The sequence below is a fragment of the Podarcis pityusensis genome (assembly GCF_964106645.2).
Source record: "Podarcis pityusensis genome assembly, chromosome: 13".
Classification (NCBI taxonomy): Eukaryota; Metazoa; Chordata; class Lepidosauria; order Squamata; family Lacertidae; genus Podarcis; species Podarcis pityusensis.
In genome coordinates this window covers 42,203,217-42,223,803 of record NC_138038.1, presented here as the reverse complement: position 1 = coordinate 42,223,803, position 20,587 = coordinate 42,203,217, and the positions used below count along the sequence as shown (strand labels likewise).

General features: G+C 40.0%; 4 protein-coding genes across 4 annotated transcripts in view; 1 reads left to right on the top strand and 3 right to left on the bottom strand.

Moving 5' to 3' along the window:
• LOC308460892 (vomeronasal type-2 receptor 26-like) overlaps nucleotides 1-20,587 on the top strand; it is a gene marked incomplete at its 3' end in the record, with an annotated part of 285,070 nt that overhangs the window by 181,123 nt on the left and 83,360 nt on the right. The window lies entirely within an intron of this gene.
• Nucleotides 2,375-3,331, bottom strand: LOC308460896 (olfactory receptor 11H6-like; the record flags this gene model as incomplete). The annotated part of the gene is made up of 1 exon (XM_080977430.1): nucleotides 2,375-3,331. The coding sequence occupies one exon, from the start codon at nucleotides 3,329-3,331 to the stop codon at nucleotides 2,375-2,377; it is 957 nt and encodes a 318-aa protein (XP_080833556.1).
• On the bottom strand, nucleotides 6,935-10,590 carry LOC308460894 (vomeronasal type-2 receptor 26-like; the record flags this gene model as incomplete). The annotated part of the gene is made up of 4 exons (XM_080977425.1): nucleotides 6,935-7,836; nucleotides 8,914-8,932; nucleotides 9,050-9,277; nucleotides 9,793-10,590. The coding sequence occupies 4 exons, from the start codon at nucleotides 10,588-10,590 to the stop codon at nucleotides 6,935-6,937; spliced, it is 1,947 nt and encodes a 648-aa protein (XP_080833551.1).
• LOC308460893 (olfactory receptor 11G2-like) lies at nucleotides 17,559-18,509 on the bottom strand (the record flags this gene model as incomplete). The annotated part of the gene is made up of 1 exon (XM_080977424.1): nucleotides 17,559-18,509. The coding sequence occupies one exon, from the start codon at nucleotides 18,507-18,509 to the stop codon at nucleotides 17,559-17,561; it is 951 nt and encodes a 316-aa protein (XP_080833550.1).

Sequence of the window (20,587 nt, the reverse complement as noted above, 5' to 3'; positions counted from 1 at the left end):
ACAACCTTCTCTGTTCTCCAGCTAAACAAGCAGGAGATATCAGCTAAGTTCAAGGAAATATCAAGGGAAAAACACTTGGGGTGTGAAGCAGGGTTAGTGAGAGTGCGACTTGGGAAGAGGAGTGTGACTGAGGACCCCCACCCTGCATTTGGAGTAAATTATAATTATTTTCACTTTAATAACAAAAAAAATGTCATTGTAAAATGATGATTTTTGGTACATATCTCCCAGGGGGGCTTATGGAAACAGTGAGGATGTTGGCATAAAGCAGACAGGGTCACTGATTTTCTTAACAGGTGCAACAGGAAGCACAGATAGACGCTTTGCATCATCCTAGTGAGCTGTTATTGGATGAGAAAACCTCTGTCAATTTCTAGTTCTTATCACTTATGTTTAGTCTTTGTTCCAAATCTGTGTATACTGTAATTTGTGGTGGGTGGGTGTTTTGCAGAGTCTCTTTTATTTGTATAAAGGGTAAAGTGATGCCACACTAAGAATAGGCCTGGTATTGATTGTCCCTTGAATAAATCTTTTTGGTGGGTTAACTGTTCTGGAATGGCTATAAGCCTATATAGATACAGTGGTACCTCGGGTTACAGACACTTCAGGTTACAGATGCTTCAGGTTACAGACTCTGCTAACCCAGAAATAGCACCTCGGGTTAAGAAATTTGCTTCAGGATGAGAACAGAAATTGCGCGGTGGTAGCACGGCGGCAGCGGGAGGCCCCATTAGCTAAAGTGGTACCTCAGGTTAAGAACAGTTTCAGGTTAAGAACGGACCTCCAGAACGAATTAAGTTCTTAACCCGAGGTACCACTGTATAAACATACACGCAAACACATACATATCCAAGCTTAGGTCTTTCATTGTTGTGAAGTGATCCATCTGGCTGCAATATAAGCATGAATGGTTTAAAATTGTGTATATTGTGTAATATTTTGCAATTTTTCTTAATAAAAAAATCATTTGAAATTGTGCTCATTGTATATTTATAGATTTGGATTACATTTTAAAATGTTTCTTTGTTGTAAACAGCTTCAAGATCTGCAGACATCAAGTGATCATGAGGTGGACTAAATAAATAAATAAATAAATGTTACTAATTCGTTAGATTTAATATCCATGTTAATGTAGCCAAATACTCTTTTCTATTTGCTCTATATCTTTAGATGACCTCGATAAGTGCTTTCATACACTGTAGATGTTAAACAGCACAGAACATAAGAACTTAACTGGATCAGTCCAGGGGCCCATGTAGACTAGCATCCTCTTCTCACGGACCAAGCAGATGCCTATGTGTAAACACACAAGCAATTCAACCCACCAGTGTCTTCCAGCAACACAACAATGTAGGGAGACTGTAGCCACAATGTCTAGCACCCATTAATAGCATTATTATGATTTTTAGTAGTATTTTAAATTTGTATACTGCTCTTCATCTCAGGCACACCAAGTTAGGCACAACATGGGGGGGGGGCAGGCATTCCACATACATGATGTCATATGTGTGATGTATTCTCCCGGTCCGGCCAGGCCTGCTGGGATGGGCAGGTGTCCTTTTGAAGATCGCCAGAGTGCAAATCTCTACAGAAGTTTTAACTTCAGTGCATGCATGCAAACATTACATGTTATGCACATTAAACTTTAACCTTTACCCCCTGCCCCCCACCCTACCTCTTGTTTTGGAGGGAGCTTTTATCCTCCCCCCACCCTCTAAGTTTTATATACTTTGCCAATTATCCAGATACCTCCCTTTTGTTCATTGGGGTGGGTGTGATTTGGTTACAAAACAATTGGCACAGTCCATCCCAAGTTCAGCACTTGAAGGAATCATATTCAAAGCAAGACTGAAGGTAGAGAATGTTTCGAGTTGTGCTAATTAACATTGCACTTTTTTATAATAATCAGGCAGGGGTAAAAGAAAATGATGGGCTTTATTTAAACCAGCTGGCATTCTCTTTCTCTCCCTCCTGCTTGGTCTCTGTACTGTTTGTGCTGAGCCACTTGCTGGTAGCTGCTTCCTTAATCTGTGCTTTCCCTCTGGGGCACTAAGTTTCTGTCTTAACCCTCTTGCTTTGTGACACATTCAGGAAATACCATTTTTGAACATTCCCTTAAGTAAAACAAAGACAAAAACAAAACCATGCTAGTATAAACTGGCCAATGCCTCATACTTCTAGCAGCAAGAATTTCACGTAAAAAAAAATAATATTACAGAAATGTGATACACCCATCTGCTATAATAAGTGCAACAGCCCATCCTACCACAATTTTTACTGTGGAAGGCTGGTGTTCTGCTTCTCCTTTTTTTTTTTCTTCCAAAATTTTTACACTCCAGGGCACCAACATTTCTCCATTTTCCAGGGCACATTTTTATTCTCCAGGGCACCAACATTTCTCCATTCTCTTCAACAACTTCCCTGCTGCCTCTTTGATCTTATCATTCCTCAGACAGTAGATCAGTGGGTTGAGGACAGGTGTGACAGCAGCATAAAAGACTGTTGCTGCCTTTGTGACCTCTGAGTTGCTTTCTTCACCTGGAGCAGCTAAGTATACCCCTGCCACAGAACCAAAAAAAATCGTCACCACCATTAGGTGGAAGAATATGGTGGAGAAAGCCTTCTTACGACTTCCTTGGCTAGAGGTTTTCATCAGAGAGAGAATCACTGCACCATAGGACAGGATGACACACAATAAGTTACCCAAAATCACAGTATTCACGAATATCTGATAGATAAAAGGAGCATTTCCTAGTGGGGGGCAGGCCAGAGACATAAGTGGCCCAGGATCACACAACAAATGGTCAATGATGTTTGGTCCACAGAAGGACATCCTGGAGATCAAAGTCACTGGGACAATGTTCCACAGGAAGCCAAGGATCCAACAGGTAGCCATCAGGGCATAGCAGGCATTCTGGGACATAATTTGTGGGTAACGCAGTGGGTGGCATATGGCTAAATACCAATCCAAAGCCATGGCAGAGAGGAAGAAGTCCTCAGTGCAACCAAGAGAAAAAAAGATGTAGAACTGGAGGAAGCAAGCCTGGAAAGAGATCTTTCCATGAAGGGTTATTAGGTCAAAGAGCATGCGAGGTATAGTGGTGCTCACATAGCATATCTCCAGCCAGGAGAAGCTGCCCAGAAGGAGATACATGGGAAGTCGTGACAAGTGGGAGTCTAGAACGACCAAGGTGATAATGGTCATGTTCTCAACCAAAGTCAGCACATAAAAAGCGGTCAAAAAAATGAGGAGTAGCATATGCTTCTTTGGCCCACCTCCAAATCCTAGCAAAATGAATTCTGTGACATCAGTCCCATTGGCCATCTCCATCTGCAATCACAAAGCAGAAACACAGTCACATACCAAGAGCGAGTATCATCTCCCTGTCTGCCTGTAGACTCAGCAAGCTTATCATTTGAGTATAGTGTGTGCTGAGGGAATAAATCCTTATGCTGAGAGGAAAACACTACTACAAACCAGCGTCTCCCTCTCTGCTTTCATTGAAAAGCAAAGACTAACCAGGCATGCTGCTTTTAAGGAGGGTAGCAGAATATTCTGCCTCCTTCATTTTAGATTACATATACTTATTCTTGAGATTGCATATCAGTTATGAGGCATAACAAGTAATTGTGTTGCATCCATTTAATTTATATTTATTTACTGAGGGGAAAATCATAGGCCACTTAATCAGAAGATTCTCTAAATTATGAACATAATAAAGTAGTCAATAGCACATAGATAAAGACTTAAAGACAGATATACAGGTAGGTAGCTAAATTATAGCTGAATTATACCTCTTAGGACCAAAATATGTAAAGTTTCAGAAGAATATAGGAAGCTGCCTTATAACAAGTTGGGCCATTGGTCCTTTTTCCTCAAAATGGTCCACACTGATGGGCAGCAGCTTCTCAGGTTTCCAGTGAAGTGCCCCAGAGATACTCTGTATGCAAAGCAGTTGGTCTACCATTGAACTATGGCCCTTCCCAAGTATTCTAAACTTACCTATGACCACTGAAATGTGCATCACCATATCATTATCAGATTGGTATGTGAGAACATGGAATATCTAAATGGCACTTCCCAGATTATGTTGGACTCCCCACTCCCATCAGCTCCAGCCAAGATAACCAATGGTCCAGGATCATGAGAGTTGTAGTCCATCATCATCTGAAGTGCATCCTGTTGACTACCTATGTTCTTATTTCTTTGAAACATCCTTTTAGTCCATAGGAGTGGACTTCCTTAAGCATCTGTTGTCATCAACATAGTCATTTCTTTTTATGTGTGTAGGAATCTAGTGCTAGTGTATTGTTTGTTTGTTTGTTTGTTTGTTTGTTTGTGTATTATGTATTTTGTGTTCTTATTTTGTATTTTTTGTTGTTGTGAACCATCCCGATTTAGTAAGAAATCAGGGGTGGACAAGTTTTAGCACTCTGTATGCTGTTGGATAACAATTCTGAGGAATTCATATGAGAGCCCTGTACTTGTTTCTCTCTCTCTCTCTCTCTCTCTCTCCCTCCCTCCCTCCCTCCCTCTGAGACCCTCTTGCATTATGATGATTATTATGTTGTCGATGATGTTGTTGTTGCTGCTGCTGTCATTGTAATGTAAACTTCTCTGGGATCTTTTTTAGATTATGAGTATGGTAAAGTAAAGGTAAAGGGACCCCTGACCATTAGGTCCAGTCATGACTGACTCTGGGGTTGCGGCGCTCATCTCGCTTTATTGGGCAAGGGAGCCAGCGTACAAATGTTATAAATAGATAAGTAAGTAAGTAAAGATATTTCTCTCCTACTTTCCTTTTTCTCTCAGATGATGCTCCATATTGGTGTGTCAACATTTCCTTGCCCATAATCTTTCTGAATAGGGCTACCCATTGAAATACATCCCCTCTGGTCTCTTACCACAGTCTCCTTTGCCTTGTTAAAGGTATCAATTTATGTACCTCAGTAGCATGTAAGGAGTCAATCCCTCCAGCAGAAGGCTCACCACCTTGGCTGTGTTGGAGTTCACAGATTGTGCAAAAGAAATATATAGTTGTTTCCTGTGTCGTTTAGAAGGAGATGGTAGACTTGTCTGTGGACTAACGCTTGAATGCTGCTGTTAAATATTCAGCAGCCCTTGGAGATGTGTCTCTAAGGAATGTTCTCATTATCCACTAAAACAAACTCTCTTTTGGGATGGAACATCTTCATTTGCTATAGTGAAACATGGGTAATTCCACACAGGCAATTGTCTGTTATTTTGAGTTGAAGACACCCAACTGTTCAGGGTGGTAAAAACAAAAGGGGATTGTGAGGAGCTCCAAAAGAGTCTTTTCCCACTGCATAAATGTGCATTAAATTGAGGAGGGGCAGAAATGTAACTCAGTGTAAATAAGAGTAAAGTGATGCACATGGGACCAAAAATCCTAACTTCACATACACACTAATTAGGTGTGAACTGGCATGGAAAGAGATGGTGGCTTAATAGTAGAAAGCTTGGTGAAATTGTGGAGCCATGTGTGGCAGCTGTGAATTAATTTCATGTTAGGGATCGTCGGGAAAGGAGTTGAAAATAAAACTGTCAATTTCTTGAAGATTTGCAGTACCTAATCTTAAGCGGCGTAGACAGTCTGCTCATTTACGTAATATTCTTTTGAACCAGCAAGCTTCGGGTTCCATAATTTAAAATGGAAGATGGTAGAGTTTGAGATTTTCTACAATCACTCCCTTAACAAAAAACAACAACAGCCATGAACTAATAATAATAATAATAATAATAATAATAATAATAAATTTTATTTATATCCCGCCCTCCCCAGCCAAAGCCGGGCTCAGGGCGGCTAACAACAATCAAATAATCCAACATTCTAAAAACATTTCATTATAAAAATTAATTAAAATCAAATTGATGGCAACCGTTAAGCAAAATTCTGTGCAGGCTGCCAGAGGAGGGAGTCAGGCTGTGCCCTGACCAAAGGCCTGGTGGAACAGCTCTGTCTTGCAGGCCCTGCGGAAAGATGTCAGGTCCTGCAGGGCCCTAGTCTCTTGTGACAGAGTGTTCCACCAGATTGGAGCCGCAGCCGAGAAAGCCCTGGCTCTAGTTGAGGCCAGCCTAGCCTCTCTGTGGCCTGGGACCTTCAGGCATAACCAACCTTTTTGAAGTCAGATTTGATGGTATAGAAAGAATGGAAGGCAAAACTGCTACCTCTTGATGCACCCCTACTCCCAATAGCTAAACATTTCTCATTCTGCAGAGCAAGTAGATCATGCTCATTCACCGGATTGGAATCAATGGGGTTTACAAATTAAAGGATTTTTTAAATAAAATAAAAACCTAAAAAAACCCTTACAGCTCCAGAAATTAACTTTATATTGGGTGACATACCCTGCAGCTGGCTATAGATTTACCAGGTCATACACTTTCTAAAACAATCAAGTATATCACCTCAGGCACCATGCAACCGAAATAGTTTTGAATAACTTGAAAGATCCAAGCCTCTAGGGAAGGACATTGTTTTTCAAATATTCAAAATTGGCAGAAAAATCCAAACAGTGATTTAGACCTCCATTCCAATTAAAATATAACATGATGGTGGCAAGTGAATATGATAATGAACAAGACAGTTGCGTCAATTCTTTATTTTTCTAAGCTGCTGCCTTTTGTTCAGTTCAGTCCTCAACACAATAAAAAAACATTTTGGGAAACATATGAATTCCAGTAACCCAGCACTGGAGGCCATTCTGTATATTATCCTTATATGCTCAGATATGTTAGAACAGAGGAATTTAACAAAAATATATCACAGATTTATAAAGAATTATTCCTCAAGTAAGCATACAGATTGCATTCCATTTACATTTTATTGAGGGAATAAAAATAGCTGCAAATATCCCATTGGTTTATCACAGTTGATTTAAGATGTATAAGGGCTACAGAATGTTAGATATGTCAATCCTTTCTTCTTCTTAATTGCTCCCTGCTGTTCAGCTGAGGCCTCACCAGAATAATATAACACTTTGGGGAAAATATATAGCTTAGTAAACCAGCACTGGAGGCTAAGATGGAGAAGATCTCCACAGCCACCATATATTTTCCTCTTGTGCTCAGATAGGTGGGAACAAAGGACAGCCACACACTGCAAAAAACCAGCATGCTGAAGGTGATGAACTTGGCTTCATTAAAACTGTCTGGTAACTTCCTAGCTAGGAAGGCTACAGTGAAGCTGACAATGGCTAGCAAGCCCATAAAGCCCAAGACACAGTAGAACATGGTGACTGAGCCTTCATTACATTGCAGAACAATTTCTTTAGTCACAGAGTGCATATCAAAATCTGGGAATGGGGAAGATGTTGCCATCCATACACAACAAAGAACAGCTTGAATCAGGGAGCAGGAAAGAACAATGGAGGTGGCCTGTTGTTTCCCCACCCATTTCCTCATCCTGGAACCTGGTTTGGTGACCCTGAAAGCAAGGACCACAATGATTGTCTTGGCCAACACACAAGTAACTGCCACTGAAAAGATGATGCCAAATGCTGTTTGTCGAAGGAGACACGTCACTTTCTCAGGTCGACCGATGAATAGCAAAGCACAAAGGAAGGCGAGAAAGAGGGAGGTGAGGAGAGTATAGGTGAGGTTCCGGTTGTTGGCTCTAACTATGGGAGTGTCTCTGTGTTTAATAAAGACCCAAAGCACCAAAGCTGTGGTGAAAGAAAGGGAAAGAGCAAGAACTGCCAAAGCGATCCCCAAAGGTTCTACATAAGACAAGAAACTGATGTCCTTTGGCATGCATGAATCCCGTTCCATGTTTGGGTAATGATCTTGTGGGCACTGAAGGCATTCATCCATGTCTGAAAACAAACAACAAACAGCATGATCAGGTTTCTATATGTTGCAACAGAATTTGTGTTGTTGTGATGTAGTAATCTGAAATATCAGACTTAGAAATGTCAAACTTTCATTGGCTAGAAATAGATTGATCCCTAAGTAGATTAAATAATGTTTAAATAGATCCCTAAAAAGATTGTGTTGCACATTTATAGATGTGCAAAATTCAATATATAGTTATACTCCCATCCACATATGGGTCCAATCACTTTTTTTAAATATACAGCAGAGTTTTCCAAACTGTGTGTTGTGACACTTTAGTGTGTCAGCTGCAGTGTGTAGGTGTGTCAAGTGAATGCTCCACACACTCTTCCTGGGGTTGGAAACGAAGCGGGCAGATCATAAGATATGTTGTGTCCCCATACATTTCATTATTAGAATTTATGTATGTGTCTCTATATCTTATAAGGGGTTAGTTTAATCTCCAGTTTGCTAGTAAAACTGAATTCCTGTGTCACAAAATGATGATGCATGTCTAAAGTGTGCCAACAATATGAAAAGCTTGAAAAGCTCTGATATAACAATATAAATTTATAATTCTTTATTTTTTCTATTTTCCATGACTTCTCACCAGATCATTCTTTGGACATTGAACATGCTCAGTCCCTTTGTGTTTTTTCTTTAAAAGAAAAGGGTTTGTCAAAAAGAAATGTGTTCCAATTCTGCAATCATGCTTTTTTCCAAAATAAACATTATACCTCCTTCTTCTGAATGAGTGGTGGTTTGTTTTTCTCTCCTCCCTGTTTGGTGTACATAATGACCAGCTCTGAATGACTTGGGACTGCTATTGCTAAGTTTATCAGGCTGTATCCTCATATGAGGAACCATAAACTTTACTGAATTCTGAGGAATGTTCTCAATTTAAGGGAAATGAATGTCTGAATACCTGAATGACAGTACATTTGATAGGCTGTGTACATGATGTCTCTTACCCATCTGGTTGGAAAACTTCCCTTGTGGACACAGAATGCAATCCTAGCAGCAAAATGGTTCCCCTTCCTTCTTTGCTTTATGGTAACCCAAAGGGCATTTATCATTACAAAGAGAAAGGGGCTGCACCTGTCCATAAATGAAAGAAGGGAAGGTTTTCTCTTTTGCAAGCTTGTATATCAATACTGGGAACTGGGAATACCTCTGGAAGTAATGGATATGGTGCAAAATATGAATGGACCTCACCTGGTTAAAACTGCTGGGCCACACAAAGTCTTCATCCCAAATCCTCAACACTTCTTCTTGGGGAGCCATGGAGTCTATCTTTCCAACTTTGATTCTCTGAAAGGACTGATTTGGAAATGTGATCCAGTTTATAATATCAAATCCAGCCTCTAGCTCTCCATTTTCATTGAAGGAAACCTTTTCCCCAACAGTATTATTAAATACTATTCTCTTAACAAAGTGGTTAAGCTAAAGAAAGAGGGGATAAAGAAAAAAAGTCAATGGATATGTCAAAGGCTGTGGATCATTCCCACTTTATTCCAAACTCTTGAAAAACTTTATGCCTGATAATCGTAGATATAGAGAGTGGAAGATGTGCACATACTTGAGGTAGTAATTAGTAAAGCAATCTTAACCCTGCAGGGCAGCAGCAGGATATGACAGGGAGGAATAGCCACCACTGTATCCACAGCCATATCACTCACACCTGCTGTGGTGGAAGGCAGGGACAACAATACTCTACACCATGCTCATCATCATGTCTTTTTGGAATTTACACAGATTGAAGGAAGCAGGAAATCTATTGCTAGTATTCAATGCTGCTTTATACATTCTCAGGAAACATAGACATCATGCATCTGAAAACCAGGCCCTAGGGAAAAACAGTGGGAGAATACTATTGCTATCTGGTTGGCTGGTAAAGGAAGGCTCTGTACTGATCGAGCGGGATCCTTCCTTTGTTCTTGGTGTATTCGGGACATTACCTTCCATACTTCTTGATGCTGAAGCTTTTCTCCTCCATCTACTATCATTCTGCCTTTGTATCTAGATGAATCCATGGCCTGCAATGCATGTGCTATTGCAAAGGCAGCTGTGTAGACACTGTAGCTGTGGCCAGTCATGCTCATTTCAAAAACAGATGCAGGAAGAGTCTCCAACTTCTCCTCTCCACTGCAGATTTCTTCATTCTGTAGGTCTACCATAGCTCTGGGGAACAGACACCCAAATGCCTGCTCCCAGAAAACCCTAACGAAGCCATCTTCCTTCTCTGAAGTGGGGTTTCTCATCAGAAGAAATTTCTGGAATCCTAAAACTTCACTGGAGTGAACAGCAAAGGATATAGCACCATGTAGGAAGTCTATGTCCCAATCTCTTTGAAGAGGAATGGAAGTGAACTCCATCTCAGCTGTCATTATCCAGACTTTACCATTTCTCTTTGTTGATATATGCTCATATGCTGAAGCCTTAGAAAATATTCTCAGGATGAGCATGGTCTCTATTTCACCATGAATGACCAATGCAATGACAGTGCTCTTCATAATGATTTCAGTCTTCTCAATTACATCTCCCACCATATCATTAATAGTACTGGAAAAAGACACTTTGAGAAGTCTTACTATGAAATCAAAGCAGATACCTTTCTGGGCAAACATGGGGATAATATTATGTTCAAACCTCTCTCCATTGTCATCGTGCCGAGAAATTACTCCAATCCATGTCCACTTGAAATATAGCAGTATGTGGAGAATTGTCTCAGATTGAAGCTTCAGATTTGGGAACATTTGGAGATAGAAAGCAGCTTGGGTTTTCTTATCTATCAACACAGGAGAGCCATATATGATCTAATGGAAATTTAAAAAGTTAAGAAGTGAGGAGACCTGTAGTGGCCAGCAGAGTAGGACAAGTATGCTCAGAGATTCCGTGATGTTCTGGAAAGGTGAGTAGCAGGGTGAAGCAGCAGTAAGATTTGTGCAGTGCAGATACACTGATGAAGTCAATATGACACTCCCACCTGCCTCCCCACCTGAAACATTGCAATGACTCAAGTTCAGGGAGGTTAGGTGAGCACTCTGCTGATTGTTACTGGTTGTTACTTCAGCAGCCCACAGAGTGTGGACCTAGGGTTTAGCAAATACTTTAATATTTTCATTTTTTATATTATCACTTACCGTCCAGCTATTTAATATTTATTTTAATGTATGCATGGCGGGTGAGTTCAGGTGGGAAGTGGTGCCAGGTCCCAATGAGAATTGAGAGCATCTTTGAATTGGAGTCTATGTCAGATGTCAAAACAGAAGTTGCAAATTTAAGCAGTGCCTTTTGCAAATGAGGGAAGAGTTTGCCCTGTGCCCTATCAGATGACAAAATTTTCCCCTATGCTCTCTTTGGGACATGGGTGGCACTGTGGTCTAAAGCACTGAGCCTAGTGCTGGCCGATCGGAAGGTCAGAGATTCAAATCTCTGCGACCGAGTGAGCTCCTGTTGCTCAGTCCCAGCGCCTGCCAACTTAGCAGTTCGAAAGCATGTCAAAGCAGCTTAGTCATGCTGGCCACATGACCCGGAAGAACTGTTTGTGCACAAATGTCGGCTCCCTCGGCCAGTAAAGCGAGATTAGCACCGCAACCCCAGAGTCGTTTGTGACTGGACTTGACTGTCAGGGGTCTTTTACCTTTTTTTTTTTTTTAATGCTTTCTTTATGGAATTAGTTTTGCCATGATTTAAATCCTCTTCTATATTCCGAGCTCTTGAATGGTGCATATTAATGTACAACAAACTGTCTGAGGGGGAAAGAGTTTATTCTCCTTTTCTCTCCTCCTTAATTTAAATCTAGTACATCTAGCCTTTGGCTAAGAGGCTCTGACCCCTGTTTTTATAACTGATTTCATCAATTTAAATGGAATTGTTCATCTTCTTAAGGATTTATTTGTTCTTGCATACAAATGCATCAAACATCATAACTATGAGTCTCCTATTCCTATAATCTTCCTATAATCTTATATGGAGAAATGGGGTAGGAACAATGTACACAAACTGGCCAAGAAGGGGGAGAAACCTGAACACAGAGAGACCACTTCAGCAACAGTGATGGTGGAAGCAGTTAATGAGAAAGAACAAAGTCCACACTCCTCTTTATTTACAGCGGGGGGGGGAAGCCTTTAATGCTGTTAAAAATCATCTACAAAAATAAGTCAGAAAACACACACAAAAAATAGAAATAACTCCAAATGAAGCTACAGAACTGAGTGGGGGGGGGGGGGATCTAATCTTTCTAAAATGTAAGAGGAGAATTTAAATTTAATATTCTGAGACACTACAGAAGATACAGCAGGAATTAATTTTTTTTAAAAAAAATAAATCTTACTAACATGATGGGCAAGAAAAATGCTAGAAGTCCTCATAACAGTCAGACATAGAGATTGTTCGTTGCAAGCAAAAAATGCAGTATTTTCCCATCATATTATTATTATTTGCTTTGAGAAATTTCTCATTAAGGTCAAATTCATGAAAACAGTGGCCAATAGGTAATCAAACAGGAATGCTGCTACTGCAAGAGAGAGAAAGGCAGGCCCTGAACTTTGCTACAGAGAAATTACAGACACCTCAAATACATTATTATTGGAGCAAATATTATTGGGGCTTAGGAGGAAGAAGAAGAAGAAGAAGAAGAAGAAGAAGAAGAAGAAACAAAAACTTGTGAAGCCACTCAGTGTTGTATGTTGGAAGTCACCCTCTTCTAAGAAATGTAAACCTCACATCTGGCAAATGAGAGAAGAGCCCAGAAACATCGATCCATTGCATTAAAAATCTTTCTCCTTATCTCTCATCAATTTAAATATTAGCTTTCTTAAATTCCAAAACCTAAAAAGTAAGTGTTCTTCCTCATTGCTCTTATTCAATTAGCAACTTTTGGTTGATAGGTTAGTTATAATAAAAAGTTATTTATATAATAGAGTTAATTCCTCATGAAATCCATAGAAATAATATGATTTACTTCCAATATGCCGAGGAAGTGTAGTTCATAATTTTTCTTTCTTTTTTTAAAAAATGATATTTATTGATTTTTTTTTAAATTACACAAAAGAAAAGACAAGACAGAAAAAGAAAAAGAAAATATAAAACCATCATTCTCAAATTCTCCACTTTCAATACCTTCTTTCTTTGACCTCCTCCTCCTCCCTTTTCTTGTATCCTGATTTATAATAATCGCAGCAAATCCTTTCCATAATTCATAGTATTCTGTCATTACATTACCTTAATCTATTTTCATCTTATCTTATAGAAAACCTTAAAGTTTAAAACTTAAATCTTATTTTTACCAACTTCTCCTAACCATAACATTCTTACCTAATTCTTTAGACATTTTTACAAGAGCCAAATAATTTCATTTCAACATTTTTCTAACATTCATCAATTTTATAGAACAATCCTAATGATAAAAATAAAAGAAATAAACAATCCAATCATATATTATTCACTTTCTCCTCTTCTAGTTAGTGTTGTACCTTTGCAGGCTAAAACACAATTCAATTGTCGTGTTACAGGATTCCAGGACTCTGCTTAAGGTCCTTTGCACATTGTTCATTGTTAATGTTCTCTTTTATTTTTTGCATGCTTGGAACCCTGACTGGGCACAACTTTACTGAAAGCAATATATTTGCTGATCATCTGGATAATCCTTTTTTACTATATGTTGGGATTTGCTATTAATTTGATAGTGTTGCATGAAAGATCTCATTTTCAGTTATATATTTTATATGTCTGAGTTTTTCCAAGGTAATACCTTAAAATGTTAAAGGTTTTGGCAATCAAATTGAATACATCTTAACTGTGGGATCTTATGTACACTGGTACCTTGGGTTACAGACGCTTCAGGTTACAGACTCCGCTAACCCAGAAATAGTACCTTGGGTTAAGAACTTTGCTTCAGGATGAGAACAGAAATTGTGCTCCGGCGGCGCGGCGGCAGCAGCGGGAGGCCCCATTAGCTAAGGTGGTGCTTCAGGTTAAGAACAGTTTCAGGTTAAGAACGAACCTCCAGAATGAATTAAGTACTTAACCCGAGGTACCACTGTACAAGCATACAGCATCTTGAATTAGATAAAGGTAAAGGCACCCCTGCCCATACGGGCCAGTCGCGTCCGACTCTAGGGTTGTGCGCCCATCTCACTTAAGAGGCCTGGGGCCAGCGCTGTCCGGAGACACTTCCGGGTCACGTGGCCAGCGTGACGAAGCTGCTCTGGTGAGCCAGCACCAGCGCAGCACACGGAAATGCCATTTACCTTCCCGCTATAAAGCGGTACCTATTTATCTACTTGCACTTAAGAGTGCTTTCGAACTGCTAGGTGGACAGGAGCTGGGACCGAAAGACGGGAGCTCACCCCGCCGCGGGGATTCGAACCACCGAATGTGGACAGTGATGTTGCACTCATGTCCTGCTTGTGGACTTCCTCAAGGTATTTTGCTGGCCTCTTTGATTAAAGAATTCATGGCTAGGTAGGTTTCTGGCCTGATTCAGTAGGACGTTTCATATAGTCTTACTTCTGGAAGCCTCACTTGCAAATACAACTGTTAAAAGGAAAACCTTTACAAGTAAACAGATGAGCAAATGGTTTGTTTAACTTTCATACTGTCTGCATACCTGAGGAATTTTATAGATGCACAGGGTATCTGCCATGTAGAGACAGACTTCAGAGATAGGTCCCCCAATGACTGCTCCTAGATTGTTCTGACTATCACATTTGTAGTTGGGGGTGAATCTGTCCAGTGTAGAGAAAAGTTCCAATGATGCTTGATAGGTCCATCTTGTGTCAAAGTAGCTATTATAGATATGAAAGCCCAAGGTGACGTTAGGTAAAATCTGGGGATTTTCATTGATCTCTTTTAAAGATCTCTTTTAAAGATCTTTTAAAGATCTTGATAAAAGATCTCTTTTATCAAGGCCAGGCTATGCTGATAGATCTGGGTCATCATCCTGTAATTAGAGTTACTTGCACTGTGAGAGTGGATTTTTTTCAGAATGTGACATATGCTTCTCTTCAGTTAAATGCATTATTACTGAATACATTATAGTATAATGGTTCTGATCTAGATAAGCATTATGAAATATTGTCACATGCATCTGTACTTTTATATTTTGTTTTCACCTGCACAATGCTGATACAGTATTCTGGGTCTGGATCTTTGAAATTTCCAGGTGTTGGAGGACTTTAATGACATAAACTGAAAAAAGTAACCCAATTTTCTTGATTTCAATTGCTTTAGTTGACTATGACCCATAGAGTTGCTGTTCAAAATGGGATCAGATAGAAATCAAATGAAATGAAATACAACTTAGGAAACCAAGAAGCTGACATATTGTCTACATTGGCTGTCTGTGGATCTCTGACGTTTCTATTAATGAAACTTTCCCTGCCCTATCTCAAGATGCCAGACATTGAAAAAGTGACCTCCTGTGTACCATGATGCTCTACCTTTGAATGACAGCAATTTCCACTTATCAATACTTTCTCAGAAAATATGACCATATTAAAGTAACAATCCAGAGAAAGCAGTAAACATAGTTGCTCAAAAATAAAAAGGACAAAAATTTAAAAATTAATCCTCAACCCCAGTCACAGCTCTCTCACCGTTCCTTCACTACAACCTGGAAATTCTTAAATACTTAACGCTCCTAAGCAGAAAACAGTAGGGTCATGAAAATGCTGAAGGGTAATGTGGCATAGCTAGGACAGATATATGACATTATAAAGGAACTTTTTAAAAAAGAAAAACAGCAAAGCCTTACACAGTGCCTTCAAAGATGTCATTAGAAGGCAGTTCTCTGAAATTGATTGGAATTGAAAATCTATATATCTGAGCTATAATGCTGGCAATGATGAAGTCTCCTGGTTGATAAAACTTGTGAAGAATAGGAAGAGAGTTGCTGACACTGCATTTGATGTCAGGTGTCTTGTATGCCACCAGAGGCAAAAAGAACAGGACTGCCAGTGGCAGTAGCTTCTGTGAAAGAATTCCTTTTCAACACCCATTCTGTTGCCTCCACATTATACCTAACTAGGTTCTGGGCTGAGTCCCACAGCCTGATTTGAGTGACCGCACACAGGATGGTGTGTGGCTCAGACTATGCCTTCTAAAATGTCCATGATCTGATTTACAAAGCCCTCAGACCAAACTGGATGGGGGATAGTTATTGAATCCTTGTATCTTGTAGTTTTCGTCATGGTTACTACAGCTGCCTTGAGACCAGAAGAAGTAGTAGCATGTAATCACAATTAATTAGATAATTATAAGTGAGATAATCACCTATTCAGAATTACAATTTCTGTGAGACATTGCAGAATAATCCATGTATCTCCCCGGATAGCAAGAGATATTGAGGCATCTACTGATTCACATAAAAAAGGCCTTCTGTATAATGAGATATTCAAAAGAAAAGAGTACCACAGAAAAAGTTTTCATTTGTCTTAAAAGTGGACATGTTATTCATCCATTCATTTATATATATATATAATTGCATGGTTGAGTTCTCTTGGGTGGCAAGAGATACCAAGGTTCCTGCTGACTAACATCAAGAATGAAGGGTTTCTGTATAATAAGATATTCAGAACAGAGCATCACAAGAGAAGTCTGCATTTGACAGACATTTTATGCATTCATGTCTGTTCATTCATTTATATTATTGTCTTTTTAGCTGTTTTCAGAAAGAACAGGCAACAGGTGTGCATCATAGATCAGAACAGAGGAAGAAAATCTGAAAGCCCTGCTTTGACTTGCTATGGAACAGGCACCTAATATTTTACATGTTGTTGGTGTTAACGTTAAGTTACTGATTCTCATGGCTTTATTGGGTCCACAGAAGGACAACTTGGATATCAAAGACACTGGGATAAGAAATCAACAAAATCCAACAATCCAACAAGCAGCCACCAAGTCATAGCAGGCAACGAGGGACATTTTTGGGGTGGGGGCCCTTCCACGTAGTTGGTACATATAAGTACATGTAGTGGGACTGCTCAAAGGAGGCTGAATTTTGGAATAAGGTATTCACTGAGAGCTCTTTAACAACCAAACAATTACCCAATAATTTCACCTGGCACTTTTGTATCTGCATGTGGCAACAGAATGAGATGTGAAAAATAAAGAACACACTTATTATCCCTTAACAGCAGTCTGGGGCTCTATTGTCAAATCCTGGAAGACCTTTAATCATAATCATTTGGATTGTTGATATTCAAGGGTTTGTCAAGTTGCCCTTCTTGAACTAAAGTATCTAAAAGGCAGAGTTTGACTTAATGTGTGTGTGGGGGGGCATGATTATATTTTTATACAAATACTGAAGCACATGGTCACTAAGTGCCATTAGTATATGCAAATGGCTGGTTCATTTAAGGCTATATAGAACATTTAGTCTTAAAAATAATAGAATTCACAGCTGGAGAAAACTTTTATTTTTCTAAATCTTTATTATTTGAAAAGGAAATCTTTGTATGAATTAATTCTTTATCATCCCCTTGAAGCACTGTTGTATCTTTGTACTTTTGTCGTTCCAGCCTGTGATGCATGATGGTTTAAATATTGGATTATTTGTTTATTATTATTTTTTTGCTAAGTTGCACTTTTAAAGTAACTAATCAATACAATTTTTGAAAAGCAAAAAATAGAATATGAGTTTTATCTCTTTGGGTGACTGGTTGGGTCTTCCACTTCATTTTCTTCTCCCAACATCTTCACACCATCAGTGTTCTTCAGTTCACCACCATTTATTCATTCTGCTGAACAACTTCCTTGCTGCCTCTTTCATCTGATCATTCCTCAGACAGTAGACCAGGGGATTAAGGAAAGGCGTGATGGCAGTGTAAAAGAGTGCTGCTGCCTTTCTGACTTGGCTTTCTGAGTGGCTTTCTCCACCTAGATCAGCTAAGTATACCCCTGCTACAGAACCATAGAAAATAGTCACCACTACTAGGTGAAATGATACTGTGGAGAAAGCCTTCCTACAACTGCCTTGGTTAGCAGTTTTCATCAGAGTGAAAATCACAATGCTATAGGACAGCACGATGCAGGATAAGTTGATGAAAACCACCGTTTTCACAAAAATCTGATGGATGAAAGGAACATTTCCTAGTGGCGGGCAGGCCAGAGACAGAAGTGGCCCAGGATCACACAACAAATGGTCAATGACATTTGGTCCACAGAAGGACAACTTGGAGATCAAACTCACTGGTGTAATAAACCACAGAAAGCCAACAATCCAACAAGCAGCCACAAAGGTATTGCAGGTACTTTGGGACATAATTTGTGGGTAACGTAGTGGGTGGCATATTGCCAAGTACCGATCGAAAGCCATAGTTGAGAGAAAGAAACCTTCCATTCCACCAAGAGAGAAAAAGATGTAGAACTGGAGAAAACAAGCCTGGAAGGAAATTTTCCCATGACGGGTCACCAGATCAAAGAGCATGCGGGGTACAGTGGTGGATACGTAGCACATCTCCAGCCAGGAGAAGTTGCTCAGAAAGAAATACATGGGAATTCGTGACAAGTGGGTGTCTAGAACCACCAGTGTGATAATGATTATGTTCTCAGCCAAGGTGACCACATAAAGAACAGTCAAAAAAAGGAGCAACGACAAATGTTTCTTTTGCCCTCCTGCAAATCCCAGCAAAATGAATTCTGTGACATCAGTTCCATTGGCCAACTCCATCTGGAATTACAGAACAAAAACACCTTTGCATTTCAAGAGCAGGTATCATTTGCCTGTTTGACTATAGGCTAAGCAGGTTTGCCCTTTAAGGGAGCGGTGTTAACGGAATAATTCATTTTCCTCCCCCAATGTGTGTTTTGGATCCTAGTGTTGGATTCAGACTTACAGTAAGTCAGGTTTATGCATGCAGAGTTATGTTCATAGGAAACATCTTCAATTCACTGGTTATACTCTAAACAGAACAGAACCTATATATTATTACTCTTCAGAAACAGCCCCTTTCTGGATTCTTTATTACACAATAGAGTTATGTGCTTTAAATATGCACTGGATGTGTTTTAAAAGTGTGGTCTGCACCTTTTCTAAATGTGCTTAGGAGTCCAACTATGCATGTTCCTCTGCATTAAGTGGTGCTTACTTTGGAGCCGCAACGCTCTTAGTGAGACCTACTGAACTAAAGGGCTCATCCACACTTCTGCTGGTCCTGTGCCTAGAAAGCACAGGTCTGAGTGGTTTTGTGCTTGTCTCGTGCTTTTTGGGCATGAGTCCTAGCAGTTTTGCCTTTGCCCAGGTTCTTTCCCTTGGAAAACCCACTCTTTAGCACTAAATCAGAGCAAACGTCAATCCATAGAAATCCTGATTGACATTTGATCCCATTCAGTGGTAAACTGCTGGTTTTCCTGGGGGGAAATGGTAGACCAAGCAGAAGTGTGCGTGAGTCCTAGATAGGGCTTCCTTCTGAGTAGACCTTTCTAAGACTCCAACCTATTGGATTGGGTGCAGTTGGAGGAAAAAAATGAGTGGTAACCACTCTACACTCATTGTTTTGTTTTGTTTCAGATTCCCGCTCTGCAAAAAAGCGAACCTTCAGTGATTGCTCCTGGTTGCTTTTGTAGATGTCAGAAAACTGCTTTTTTCTCTCTCTCTCCTGCCCCTCCACTTGCCTCTAAACCCCTTTTTGCCCCAACTGCTGCAACACTTTCTCCCCACCAGCTTTACCATGTGAAGAGCTCATCCATACAGTCATTTAATGTGAAAAGAAGAAGAGGAGGAGGAGGAGGAGGAGTTTGGATTTGATATCCCGCTTTATCACTACCCTAAGGAGTCTCAAAGTGACTAACAATCTCATTTCCCTTCCTCCCCCACAACAAACACCCTGTGAGGTGAGTGAGGCTGAGAGACTTCAGAGACGTGTAACTAGTCCAAGATCACCCAGCAGCTGCATGTGGAGGAGCAGGGAATCAAACCCAGTTCACCAGATTACGAGTCCACTGCTCTTAACCACTACACCACATTGGCTCTCAATAGTACTCTTCCTGTACTTCCATTAATTCTCCATAGTCCATGTCACTCTATTCCAAATTGGTGCTTTCCCACACGCTTCCCCTCCCTCAAACCAGATTTTCTTATACCAGAATACTCCAAACATAAGAAGGTATGAGAAAATCTGGATTAAGGGAGGGGAAGAGTTTGGGAAGGCAGCAATGTAGATGAGGACATCATATGGACAATGGAGAATTAATGGACGTTCTTACTATCCATATTAAACAACAGTATGGATGAGCCAGAGACATTCCTGTTTCTCCATCATATGATATGAAAACAACTACAAAGCTTTCTAAACCAGAATGAAGAAGCAGCAAATTCATGAAATATGAACAACTGTGAACTGGTATCAGACAAAGATCCCTGGAACAGTGAGTGAAGATGTTTATTATAGCAAATCGGATTCTTACCTTCATGCGACCCCCGCCCACCAATTTTGTCACTGCACCCATGCAGACCCACCTCTCTTTCATTCTTACCTCAGTCTCCTTTGACTGATTCTTTGCCTCCATCGCATTCAAAACATTGAACCATCACCCTGAAGATATCTCATAAATGTTGTGTTTGTGTGCTCGCTGTCCTATGTGTCTTATAGTGGAACATGGAGGGAAGAAAAAGTAGGCCTGTTCACATATCACAGCTTTGATGCATCTGACACATATCTAATTGGTTCATGGGAATGAGTACCTCCATAACAATGTCATTAGTATCCGCTGAAACACTGATTGCCTCCCTCTGGCATACTGAAGCAC